The sequence below is a fragment of the Salminus brasiliensis genome, chromosome 15 (genome assembly GCF_030463535.1).
Source record: "Salminus brasiliensis chromosome 15, fSalBra1.hap2, whole genome shotgun sequence".
Lineage (NCBI taxonomy): Eukaryota > Metazoa > Chordata > Actinopteri > Characiformes > Bryconidae > Salminus > Salminus brasiliensis.
In genome coordinates this window covers 9,686,705-9,700,945 of record NC_132892.1, presented here as the reverse complement: position 1 = coordinate 9,700,945, position 14,241 = coordinate 9,686,705, and the positions used below count along the sequence as shown (strand labels likewise).

Below are 14,241 nucleotides of genomic sequence, written 5' to 3'. Positions count from 1 at the left end.
ATCTCCTCTAGAGCAGTGATGTTTTGGGGCTGTCGGCGGGCAACACAGACTTTCAACTCCCTCCACAAATTTTCTGTGGGGTTGAGGTCTGGAGACTGGCTAGGCCACTCCAGGACTTTGACATGCTTTTTACTGAGACACTCCTTCGTTGTCTGAGCTGTGTGTTTGGGATCATTGTCATGCTGGAAGGCCCAGCCACGTTCCATCTTCAATGCTCTCACTGATGGAAGGAGGTTTTGGCTTAAAATCTCACGATTCATGGCACCGTTCATTCTTCCCTTCACACGGACCAGTCGTCCTGTCCCCTGAGCAGAAAAACAGCCCCAAAGCATGATGTTGCCACCCCCATGCTTCACAGTTGGTATGGTGTTCTTTGGATGCAACTCAGCATTCACTCTCCTCCAAACACAACGAGTTGAGTTTTTCCCAAAAAGTTCTATTTTGGTTTCATCAGATAACATGATATTCCCCCAATCCTCTTCTGGATCTGGATTAAGTTTGAGTGTGACTGTTTGAGGTTGTGGGCAGGTGTCTTTTATACTGTTAACGAGTTCAAACAGGTGCCATTAATACAGGTACCGAGTGGAGGACAGAGAAGCCTCTTAAAGAAGAAATTACAGGTCTGTGAGAGCCAGAAATCTTGCTTGTTTGTGGGTGACCAAATACTTATTTTCCACCATAATTTACAAATAAATTCTTAAAAAATTTCCTGGATTTGTTTTCTCATTTTGTCTCTCATAGTTGAAGTGTACCTATAATGAAAATTACAGACCTCTCTCATCTTTCTAAGTAAAAGAACTATACACTTAGTGGCTGACTAAATACTTTTTGCCCCATTGCATGAGATAATTACATTTAATCAATCCAAGTAATTCAAAAGGTAATTTCTCAACTGTATAAACACTAAACGACTTAAACAAGTGCAGAATTGGAGATACTAGGTTTTTTAAAAACTTCTACAGATGTTGAAGTATCAACTTAAGCTTTACTCCAGTAAAAGTGTAATATACTGGTTTCAGAATGACTTCAAGTAGAAAAGTAAAAGTAATGTAAGGAAAACAAAGACCAAAAGCTTAGGCCGCACCACAGGGGTCTATAGTGCACTACCCCCCATCCCCCTCCCCAAAAACCCATTTCTCTAAAAGCCATAATGAGGAGAATGTTCTATTAAAATGTTGATGTTGAAAAATGTTGAGCTGCACTAGGCTCCTGTTTCAGCTGCAGATCTGCCCATTGAAAATGAAGCATTTTAGTAATATCAGCTCTATTAAAGGAGCGTCTCTGTGCTCTACTGAGCATTAACATGTGCTTCATGGAGGAAAATATGAGGAGTCGTTGTCTAGAAGTTTTGTAATGGTGCCAAAAGTCTGGATATGGGTTTTTTTGTTTGTTTGTTTTTTTGTTTGTTTGTTTGTTTTGTTTTTTGAAGGATGATGAGCCGGAATGAAAACTAAAGAAAATGAAATAGGAGTAACGAGGCTGTTTTTAAAATGTAAGGAGGAGAAAGTTTAGATGATTGGGTAAAAATGTGAGGAGTAGAACTAAAAATTCATTACTCCAGTAAAGTAAATATAACCAAAATTAAACATAATGAAGTATTTGTACTTTGTGACTTGACATCTCTTGAAGCATCTGATTATTAAATGTAATAATAATAATAACAAAATAAATACATAAATAATAATAATAATAATAATAATAATAAACTGTCCACCTGTTTTCATCAACAGAGGTAAAAATGACACCATTTGTGTATACCTGTCGGATCACGGGGGTAAAGGACTGTTTGCCTTTCCCAATGATACAGTAAGCTGTATTCCTGTTTTCCTAATTTTCAGAATTTTATACATTTAGTATAAAATCAGCATCTAACATGCTTAGCTCATCTCAGCTTCATGCGTATGACCTTGTTGACACCATAACTAAGATACCTAGATCTAGCCACCAGTTCTCAAAGGTCAGTAGGAACACAACATGCTCAGTCTTTCATTTCTGAAAGTAATGCTATTGACATTGTCCTGTACAACACTGCAGATGGTGATTTACATAGAAAGCTGTTTCTCTGGATCCATAATTGAACATCTCCCAAAAAACATAAACGGTAAGCTGTTTAGTTTAGACTTTATCGATGGTAGATGGCTTTTTCAGTTCACACAGAAGAGGACAATGTCCTTATTGACAGTCTTGTGCTCCAATAAGAGAGGCTGAAGTAAAGGAGATGCTGATCCGATGTTTCCCTCTTTGTGTTTTAGTTCATGCAGTGTCTGCTGCCAACCCCTGGACCAGCTCCTATTCGTGCTACCTTGATGAACACAGACATACATATCTCGCTGATTCTGCACTGCAGAATGTTGAGCATATAGTCTATATATAGCATATAGACTGACACGCGAACGGCAGAGTCGCTCACTGTCTTGAAACCCAGACTGAAGACCCTTCTCTTCCGAGAGTACCCAGGCAAAGAGTATTATGGTCTCCATACTGACTTGTGTTTAGTAGAGTGTAAGATTAGAGGATCTTTGAATTTCAGTCTATTGAAACATGCTGAGGTTCTTCTTGAGTAAACAGTAAAGCACTTTTGTAAGTCGCTCTGGAGAAGAGCGTCTGCTAAATGCCTTAAATGTAACTGTAATCTAAGGTAAGCTGAGCTTGAGACTCCTTGTTTGAGCTATTATTGTAAAGGAAAGTGGTGCGAAGACATACCTATTGACTCAAAATCACTACCACAGGGATAGCACACCAGTTACTGCCTTTCGACCTTGTCCGACATTGCTACCACTGTGATAGCACACTGGCTACCTGTGGGACGTTTTGCCCATGTATCAGTTAGAGCATTTGTGGGGTGAACAAGAGGGCCTGGCTCACAATTTCCATTCTAGTTTATCATAAAGATGTTCGATGGACAGTTGATGGAGGGAAGAAATTTCACCTGCTCATTTCTTGATACAGCGGTGGTTCCTATTACAGTACCACATGGACTCCGGACGCTGATGGCAAAGCATGGCTCAGGATTTTAACTTGCAACCCCTGGGCCATAGTGGTATGATATTAGACTTCTGATCCACTTGGAAGACTAAAAATAGTAAAAACAAATATAAATAAATAAATAAATAAAAAAATTAAAAAATAAAAACACGGCCAATTGTGATCATTGCCGGACGGCTGAATCTACCCCCTGTCATTATGGAAACACAGTAAGTACTTGCAAAGGTTCTCACCATACAAAAAGTATTCTAATTCATTTGAACTGAATCGAATCTAAAGAATCCTACAATAAAACCTACTGTAAAATTGAATCACCTGAACTGCTTCCTTTATTCTCAATGTCCAGGAGCTCAGCAAACTGGCCATTGGGGATTTCTTGGGTTGTCCAGACCCAGAAACTCAGGCAGAACATGGTCATAAAGCAAACTCTTTTGCACCAACACATCTTACCCCATCCTATGAAGTCCCACTGATGATTCTAAAGAAGAAAATTGAGAGCGAGAGAAACCTTGAGAAAAGAGGAGCTCTGGAGAGAGATCTTTGCAAACTTGAGCAGGTAAACACTGAAGCCAGTCCTGTAATATATTATTATTTCTCAAGCAGAACCTTTGGCAAATTGAGAAATTTGTGTATATTGTGTAATCCATCCCAAATGAATGCCAAAAAAGCTAAAAAAGCAAGTGTTTTTTTTCTATAATGCACACATTCAATTTCATTACTGTATTAAAATTATATGCCTGTAATCTTCCCTAAAGAAAAGAGCCAGGATTTAAAGGGCTGTGAACGCCATTGCTACTCACCCTAATGCTAAAACCATCAAAGGAGGGAGAGCCCACTGTCCACTGACTCATCTGCGTAATATGAAAGACATAGCAGAACATTTCAAACTGACCTTCAGTGGCTGGCATGAGGATTAGGTAAAAAGAGCTTTCTTACATTTTTTAATTAAATTAACTAATTAAATTTCATCTTCTTACCCTACTGGTCACTCCTAATTTTCCATTGTTTGTAAGTTATTCAATGGACTTAAATGGCAATAAAGTTACATTTACATTTAAGGCATTTAGCAGATGCTCTTCTTCAGAGTGACTTACAAAAGTGTTTTGCCATTTACCCAAGAAAAACCTCAGCTAGTTTGAATAGACTAATAATTCAAAGGTCCTCTAATCTTAGACTATACTAAACACAAGTCAATAAGGAGACCATAATACTCTTCTCTTAACCTGAGTATTCTCAGAAGAGGAGGGTCTTCAGTCCGGGTTTGAAGACAGCGAGCGTTGGACTCTGCTGTTCGGACACCCAGGGGAAGCTCGTTCCACCACTTCGGTGCAGGACAGAAAAAAGTCTGGACGTTTGTCTTCCGTGGATTTTGAGGGATGGCGGGTCGAGCCGAGCCATACTTGAAGCTGGAAGAGCTCTTGCAATGGTACAAAGTTAGGCAGCAAATTACCTTGGCTTTTGAGTAAAATGAACTAAAAACTGAAAAATTATGTAGATTGTTGGAAAAAAGAGCTTTTTAGGGAACTATTTAGGGAAGTCATTGGTTTACAACTTACAGCTTGCCTGTTGCAGTGGAAGTAAATCAGACTTTGACAGCTAATGCACATAATTTATCATTTACAACCCCGTTATCTACATAAAATCAGTGTAGCAACGGTGTTATGACACTCTGCACCGAGGTATTTCGAATTCATTGCGAATTTGGATTCCTATTATAATGTCTCAAAGAAGACACTTAATAAAGGAAGCCATATTGACCTCATAGAAGTGTTACTCTGTCCTTTGGGTAATTGCAGATTAAGAGGGAATGATGTGAGGACAGTTTCTTTCACCATTAAGCTCTTTAAAATTAGAGGAAACTGAAGAGGTCTGGTACAGGAAGAGGTCTGACAGACTCACATCCACACCATAATCAGATGACGAGTTTCTGAGAGTCAACACCTTGTGTGATCGGCAGCTCACATGACGACACCTGGTAGCATCTTAACACTGGACCAGGTCTCAGTTTCAGCTGTGAAGAGAAGCCCTGGAGCTGCAGGTTGGACTGCAGGTGGAGCGGCAGTAAGAAAGTCAAGTTTAGATGGCAAAACAAGCAAAGCAGGCTTGCGTGGGCCCTGCAGCACTGACTGTGAACTACTGAACTACTGTGTTCTAAAACTTTTGACCGGTAGTGTATACAGTATTAGACATTACTTCCATCCAGGATTTAAACAATGTAGCTACGTTTACTCTCTATATCTATTTTTTCTCCATAGGATGATGTTATTTTCCACCTGTCACATTTGCATGTATTTGAGGACCTTCTGAAGACTGGGTCAGAGGTTCACAGGTCAGTCAATAAGCTCATATAATCATATAAAGCTGCTTACAGTCATTTCAGCCAGACATTGAAAGGCGAAGTCATGAAAGTACAACCAGATCTGCTGACGTCATTCCCTACTGTCTCGTAAACCAGCCTTTGTGTCTTTGTGTAGGATCAAAGAGGCGATGACCCATGTGTACTGTTCCCAATGTGTGTAAATACCTTCAACCCTGCAGTCCATCATCACTCCAACACTGAAGGCTCTGCTCTCCAGTACTACTATTAACTCCCCCAGCAGTTTACTCCAGCACACATCAATGGAGATGATGACAGCAATCACATGTTGCTGAAATATTATTAGTGGTATTAAAAATGCAGCACATTATCTCAAATATCAACATAAGTGTCAGATACACTATATGGACATATGTATTAGGACACCTACACATTACACCTACTGGAGTTTTTACGGCATTCCATTCTAAACCCATAGGAATTGATATGGAGTTCATCCCCTTTTGCAGCTCTGACAGCTTCCACTGTTCTGAGAAGGCTTTCTACAAAAGTTTGTAGTGTCAATGGGACAATTTGCTTATTCATGATTGGTGTTCATGATTGGACTAATTAGGACCCCATATAGTGTAACATTTCTGGTACAAAAACTTTATAATTAGGTTTATTACTCATTGATACACACAAGCCGGTGTCTGTGCTTGATTCTTTACATTTAATCAGGTTTAAATAGAAAATTATATGAATTTAATTTAATAACAAAATGCATTTATTATTAAAAATTAAATCTGAGTTAATTTTTCCTTTATGACTATGAGGTTTATTCTGTCTAATCCAAATAAGGTGTTTCTATAATCGTTCTGCATGTATATATGCATATGTATCATTTATGCGTGTGTATTGATTTACAGTGATTCAAATTTGTTCAGGGGAATTAAGAAGCACAATCAGGGCGAAGTCACTGCTAATTTGCAAACGCCTTCTCAGACTATTAGAGTTTGAGACATGTAAGCTTAAGCACATTATCACCACATAGAGCCACATGCATACAGAACACAGTTCAGACTCAAGATTCATGGATCAGTCATATAAGGGTAAAAGTCTAATTTCAGGGCAAAAAATTCCAAGAGCAAAAATAAAAAAGGTGCAAAAGTGCAGGTAAATAATAAACAATAGAAGGCTCACTATATAGAGGGGTATTTAAGAGTGTTTGATGTGGGCAAATGCAATGTGGAGTTATAAAGTAAGACATTGTGTCTATGACAAGTCTTCACAACCCTCCACCACCCCGTCTCCTCCATTTCAACCCTGTCATCTATCTTTCCTGGCTCCACGTATGAGAGGAGAAACCGGCTCTTACCACAAACCAGAATCCACCCAAACTCCACCACAAAACCTCTGCCTCCTCCTCCTCTGTATTCATAAGCTGAAGACTTATTCTTTTAACAGTGTGCAGGTTACCACAAACCAGAATCCACCCAAACTCCACCACAAAACCTCTGCCTCCTCCTCCTCTGTATTCATAAGCTGAAGACATGGTCTGAACTAGCCAAGCAGGTTTAGTGCTTCAGTGAGACCATGGTGAGGAGAACCTCTGGTGTTGAAAGCAGGGAACAGCAGTGACAGATTGTGCACTGATACCTTATATCTCCAAAAAGCTTTACATAAGGGTTAAACAATCTTCTTAACTTTCAAAAATCATTTTGGAGCATTTCTATTGATCCATTCATCATGAGATTCTGATACTATGTGAAGAACAATAGATAGTTAGATTCACATTATGTCATAAAGTGTAAGACGACAAAATGAAGATATAAGGTTTTTGTGTGACAATGACTACTTTTACCTTTTTAGCTGTAGACTGCATCAATAATTAACAGTATAAGTGTAGCCCACAGGTTTAATATTTACTTTTTGTCCCCAAACAACCACTGGCTCTTAAGTGATTAAGGTGCACATTTTAATACTGTACATTTTAACAATGCTATTTTTAATCTTTATTAAAATCTAAAAATGAGCTTATTAATCCTGAGGTACACTACACAACTTGTCAAATCTCATTGCGTGGAGGAATACAGACTGCAGAGGCTCTATACAGACTGTAGGGGGAGCTGGAGGTGAGTAGCACAGCACATATTGAAGGCTACCCTACATGTGAGGCAGATGTTGGCTTCTTATATAAATTTCTGTTCCACCTTAAATGATGCTGTAGTATTGTACTAGTGCCAGAATGTAGCTGTTATGTTAGTTAAGGTGGAATGTAGATTTAAAAAATAAGAAACTGCTGAATAACTGCCAAAAAACTGTACTTCTTGTGTTCAGGTTTCAAAGCTTATTGATGGGACCCGTTCAGATTTAGGCACTGACCAGTATACACTACTAGGTCACGCTCAGCATTAGGTTTGATAAGCTCTGACTGGGAGGCCAAAAAATTAAAGTCTGCAACCCTCACACACTGCTTATGTGAGCAAAAACATGTGGATTGTTTGAATAGAAAACATGAATACAGAGACCAAAATTAGGAAAAAGAAAAAAACGCTTGTTTCATAATCTATTTTCTTCCTTCTGGAATTTTTTGGCACAAGGCAGGAATATTCTCTGGGATGGTGTCAGCCCTTCTTATTGCGCCCTTCCCTGGGGCGCCGTCCACAAGCTCATAAAAGGACTTCCGCCTTATTTGTGTTGATTGTGTGTTCATGTGTTGCACCTGGGACTGGGAGCATTTAAGGAGCCTCGCTCCAGCCTGTAGTTGCTGTGAATTTAAGCGCTATGTGTTGTGGTGTGATCCTGTTAGCTGGTATCTTGTCTTGTTCAAGTGGTCTTCAAGTCTGGTTCTTGAGGCAGTCCCGTTACGTCACGTCCAGTTCATGCTCTCTGGCGGCTCTAGCTCACAAGGCAGTTCCACGACATACTCAGGTTGGGTTTGCCCTGTTATCTGGTTTAGGCAGCTGGTTCTCTTTTGTTCATGTAGAGCATTGCTTTAGTACTCTGTTGAGTTCTCCCTGTTGTTTCCCAAGCGAGGCCTGCAGTTTAGGTTCCCCTAGTATTACCCTGTATCCCAAGCTAGACTTGCGGTTTTCATTAACCCCTTCCCACGTTCTTATTTCGGTAGATCACGGCTCAATCCCCTGTCACTCCCTGCTCCTCCCAGTCCCAGATCCTTGAGGAACTTATTCTTTTAACAGTGTGCAGGTTATTTTTGGATCAGTATCCGCCACCATAATCAATAATATTTTTCACTACCTCAGATTTGATCATCATTATTTTGCCCCTACATTTTTACTGATTTTATTAACTGTTATGCCACACATATTTAGCAGGGTTACAGGGCTGTTGCTTTATTTTAAAGTGTGCAATCACAATGTAGTTTTGGTCCATGACTTTGAAATAGCACACAATACTACTTAATAATTTAGTTATTAACAGACGCTTTTTTGTTTCCTGAATAATCCAAATCTATTCCATTATTTGGTTGTTGATTATATGGTGAGTGTCTCTGGTGTAAGAGCACTGGTGGGAATTGCCTGCCACTTACATTTGTTACAGTTGTGTTTCTATTGTTATTGTGCTGTTTTCTTTCATTTGCATGTTTGTTGTTATGTTTTTTACAGCAACATAACTCCCCGCCACATCCCTAGTCCGTATCCGATGGACATTCCGGATACATATTCTGGTGATCCAGAGCTTTGCGAGGGGTTCGTATTTCAGTGCTCGGTTTATTTAAGTTGTCAGGGAACCAGCACTGACCAGGCGAAGGTCGCCTTCTTCGTATCCCGTCTCGCTGGAGAAGCTCTGGATTGGGCCAGCGCAACCTGGGAGGAGCTGAGCGTGAAGCCCTTCTCAGAGTACGTGAGGCACTTTAAGACAGTGTTTCAGCGTCCCCGAGGGGGGCTCACGCCGGACGACCTGCTGCTGTGGCTGGAGCAGGGTGACAGGTCGGTAGCCCACTATGCGCTGGAGTTCCGCTCCCTTGCCGCGCGTAGTGGGTGGAGTCACGCCGCGCTTGTCGCCGTGTTCTCCTCGTTTGCAGCAAGAGCTGGTGTGCCGAGGTGAGGCGCTTGAGCTGGACGAGCAGCCGCCACCTCAGTTAGCGAACCTATAACAGAAAAAATCAATATACTGGTGAATAATATATCGGCCGCAGATATATCATCGTGCATCACTAATACTGACTGAGGGTGTTATTGTGTTTAGAGTAGTTTGTGTTAATAACTGCTTCATTTATTTATTCCAGTTTGTTTGTCTTGATATCATTTGATACTGGCTGTTATTGTAATACTATTATTAATTAAACCTTCAGAACTCAAATCATTGATATAGCTTTCTCTAGTTAGAAATTAGCGTTTGAGATATTAATGATTTGAACATATGACAGCGATTTCATTTATTAATGAGACCGATTTCATTTATGAGACCGATTTCATTTATTAATGAGGCTGATTTTCATTTATTAATGAGGCCGATTTCATTAATTAATGAGGCCCATTTCATTAATGAGGCCCATTTCATTTATGAGGCCCATTTCATTTATTAATAAGGCCCATTTCATTTATTAATGAGGCCCATTTCATTTTTAAGGCCCATTTCATTTATTAATGAAGCCCATTTAATTTATTAATGAAGCCAATTTTATTTATGAGGCCCATTTCATTTATGAGGCCGATTTCATTTATTAATGAGGCCCATTTCATTTATGAGGCCCATTTCATTTATTTATGAGGCCCATTTCATTTATGAGGCCCATTTCGTTTATTATTGAGGACAATTTCATTTTTGAGGCCGATTTCATTTATGAGGCCAATTTCATTTATTAATGGGACTGATTTGTTTAATTATTTGAGAATTCTGAGGCTGGGTATCCAGCCCATTTTATGATGTCATTGTGATTAACGTCCCCATTTCCCCCACACTTTCTTTCTCTACCCTTCTTCTGTCTCTTTCATTCCCTTCATCTTCATCGTCACTCTGTCTCTTTCTGTTGCCTTCTGTCTTTCCCTTCATCTTCATCGTCACTCTGTCTCTTTCTGTTGCCTTCTGTCTTTCCCTTCATCTTCATCGTCACTCTGTCCCTTTCTGTTGCCTTCTGTCTTTCCCTTCATCTTCATCGTCACTCTGTCTCTTTCTGTTGCTTCTGTCTTTCCCTTCATCTTCATCGTCACTCTGTCTCTTTCTGTTGCTTCTGTCTTTCCCTTCATCTTCATCGTCGCTCTGTCTCTTTCTGTTGCCTTCTGTCTTTCCCTTCATCTTCATCGTCACTCTGTCTCTGTTGCTTCTGTCTTTCCCTTCATCTTCATCGTCACTCTGTCTCTTTCTGATGCCTTCTGTCTTTCCCTTCATCTTCATCGTCACTCTGTCTCTTTCTGTTGCCTTCTGTCTTTCCCTTCATCTTCATCGTCACTCTGTCTCTTTCTGTTCCCTTCTTGTTGTTCCCGTCCTTTTTTTTTCTTTTTTTTTTCGGTTTCGGTTTCGGTTTCGGTTTCTGTCTCCCTCTCTCACTTCATCTTTCTGCATGCAGCAGAGAGTCGGCTCCAGAAGCCTTTAAGCCTCGCCCTGAGAAGGCTAAAAAGGCTGAGGCTCTTCTCCTCAGCGGCCCTCTCAGCAGCAGCCCTCTCCGCAGCGGCCCTCTCCACGGCGGCCTTCTCCGCAACTGCCCTCTCCACAGCGGCCCTCTCCGCAGCGGCCCTCTCAGCAGCGGCCTTCTCCGCAGCTGCCTTCTCCGCAGCTGCCTTCTCCGCAGCTGCCCTCTCTGCAGCAGCCCTCTCCGCAGCGGCCTCCTCTGCAGCAGCTGCCTTCTGCTTCAGCTCCTCCATGACCCTCTGCTTCTGCATTGCCACTGGAGGAAGAGCCGATACCAGGTTGTATTCTTTGTCCAGTGCCTCTGTCAGAGCCCTTTCCTGTCGCAGGACCTCCAGCTCCTGGTTCTTGTACCAGTTTAATGCATGCAGCTCCATGTTTTGGGCGTACAGCTGCTCTGCCAGCACCCTGCACCTGCTGAGCCTGGTTTTGTTGTCTGCCAGCTCCTCGCTGACCTGTCGTAGGATTTCCGACTGGAAGTCCAGCGAGTCCTTTACCTCCTGCTTGGCCTCCTCCAGGTCCTGAATTTTGGCACGTAGCTCGTACGTCTCCTTTTCGATGTCCTGGTCCCTTGTTGTGTTGACCCTTTTTATCCAGCGGTTGTGCCTCCTTGTGTTGGCTTTCCGCTCCCTCAGCCTGGCTGCCTTCTCCTTCTCAATGCTCTCTTGGGCCTCCTTGAGCTGAAACAGCAGGGACTCCCGCTCAGCCTTCCACTGCTCCATCTCCCCGGTTTCGGTCTTGGTTCAGGTGAGAACTGGTAATGCCACTGACTGCTCCTTTGCACTGCGTGAGTGAAAGGCTCAGAGTGAGGAAGGTGAGCTCTGCAGGGTCTATTTATACTGCTCTGTGGGGCCGTGATGTCACAGGGATGTCAAAGAGGCCATTATGACATCATTGACTGACATTTTTTAAAACCGTGCCCTCTGATTGGCCACTTGGCCACTGCCATTGACTTCTGCAGGGAGCTGTACTAAACCTCTGGCCATGGTGTAACCATGGTAACAAGGGTAAACAAGAAATGGCGGAACCCTCACTGTTGTCCAGTAATTCGACATCTCAAACAACTTAACCAGCTCCTTTGGGAGTGATCAGATAGGGTGACCGGATGCCCCCCTTTGCTGGGACAGGTCCTTTTTTCGGAATCTCATAAATGCTACTGTTTAATGCTAATTACTTTTTTACGATGTTGTCTCCGCGTTTCTATTAATATCTTTACAATAATACAGCGCAGAAACATGGTTCAAACGCCTCCTGAATCACAACTTCTTATCTCAAGATCGTAGATCTGACCAGGGGACACTCAGGAAACCACTAAGGATTTAAATTCATTTTTTCAAGTTTGGGGCCTTTATTCATTCATTCATTCATTCATTCATTCATTTATGGCCAGCCGTAAAATTTGATCAGTACTGCTCTGAGGTCCACCGGCCACAAACACCACAGAAGAACACGCTAAGAAGACCTACAGCTATACAGCTCATTTCTGCCTCAGTTTTGATCACCTAAGATAAGATAGTCCTTTATTAGTCCCGCAGTGGGGAAATTCTCATGAAGATTCCAGCTTCATCCACTTTAATTTTGTCATGTTTGGGGCCTTCATTCATTCATTCATTCATTCATTTATGGCCAGCTGTGACAAAATGTCTGCCCGTAGAAAGAGAGCAGGGAGATGGCGATTGACTAAATAATTGCTAAAAGCTAAGATACCAAACCAATTCACACTGATCAAGCACTGATCAATCATCATATCAATCACCAAATTAATCACACACACTTACAGCCTGTCCGACACCCCAGAAGGACTGATGAGTGTCCAGTAAAATTATTTATTATTTCTGTATTTTTATTATATATGTATCCCTAGTATGTACTGTTTATAAATATAGTTCTTATTACTGTATTAACACGTTAATAAATAAGTATTTTCAATTACAGCTTAACTCTCTTATTTTCTGTATTGGTTCACATGAATTGTTTCCGTGATCTTATTGGTTTAAACTCCTGTCAATCAGTCCTGTGGGACCAATGAGCAGGGTTTCGGGATTTCATCAGCCGGTCGAGAGCTGGCTGAGGCGAAACGGTTCGAGTACTCAGCAAATAGTTCTGACAGAAAAGTGTCCAGACTGAGGTAAACGCACAGTAAAAGCACATATACATATATATTTATTTATATATTTATTTATTTGATCGTATTTGGTCATATCAGCTATTAAGGCCATGCATTAGTGCTGGTACCTGAGCTTCCATGGCTCAAACAGAGGTAAAGAAGGGCGCACTAAACACTCCAACATCTGATAGGGGATTTAGGCTGCGTCCCAATTGCATACTACACACTAGTACTAAAGGGTATAGACTAGCACAGCAGTGACAGGGTGTTGGTAGCTTACTGCACAGTATTTTGGTAACTAGGCTTCCAGCAGTGTCCAGCATAGCTACTATTTTCTGCTTACCCTTTCCATATCAAACTCTTTTAACTGCATACAGCATATGTACATAGATTATTGGACAGCATATCTGCTACCACCATTGTACAAACCTAGTACGAGTCCGGGTGACCAATGCAGCAATATATTTATTTATCTTTTCTTGAAACATAATTACATAAACATACTTACTTATGCAGACACGTGTTCAAATCACTAAGCTCAAGTCTATGCTTGGCTTTAGGATCCTGAAACATTTATCCTCACTAGTCCATCGCAAGTCTAGTCTTGGTGTGAATAACTGAAACACTGCCTGACAATTAATTACTCAATCAAAAATGTGGAATTACTTGACCTAAGCAAAGTCTAAAACTTTTGACGAGATTGCCTTGCAATCACAGTGCTGAAGGTGGCTGCAGCTGTGCCACTTGCTTGTATTCTGCTTGGACCGTGTTGGGCTGCTGTGTCCTGCTTGTGTTTTGCATCAAACTTGTTACGCTGCTGTGTTCTGTTTGAACAGTGTCACCTAACCTTGTTCTGTATAATAATTTTGCTGCTGTCCTGCTTATGTTTTTATCAACATTATGCTGCTGTGTTCTGCTTGAAATATATTTCGCTAAGGTGTTCTGCTTGAACCATGTTGGGCTGCTGTGTCCTGTTTAATTATGCTGCTGTGTCCTGCATGTTTTGCATGAAAATTATGCTGCTGTGTTCTGTATAATTAGTTTTGATGCTTTGTTGTGCTTGAGCGGTGTTACGGTGCTTCTCATATTCATACATAAACCTAAACCTTTTCTTCATTATTTTTATTTTTTCCTTCATTTCTTCTCTTTTCCCCATGTGCTGAGCTGCCCCCTGCTGTCTGCTGGTGCGAGTGCATTTGTGTTTGGCTGCTCTTTCCTACCCTGTCCTGCTGTAACCCTTCTAAAAAGTTTTTGCCCCCTT

The 14,241-nt window shown here is 41.2% G+C and overlaps 1 protein-coding gene across 1 annotated transcript in view; it reads right to left on the bottom strand.

The window, feature by feature from the left end:
- The window catches only part of LOC140536278 (serine/threonine-protein kinase pim-1-like), a 29,214-nt gene extending 16,094 nt beyond the window's left edge, over nucleotides 1-13,120 (bottom strand). The window contains exons 1-2 of the mRNA XM_072657995.1: nucleotides 13,109-13,120; nucleotides 11,152-11,535 (exon numbers count right to left, since the gene is read on the bottom strand). Coding sequence (XP_072514096.1) covers nucleotides 11,152-11,535; nucleotides 13,109-13,120 — 396 coding nt within the window. The remainder of the gene's footprint in view (nucleotides 1-11,151; nucleotides 11,536-13,108) is intronic.
- Nucleotides 13,121-14,241: the final 1,121 nt, after the last annotated feature.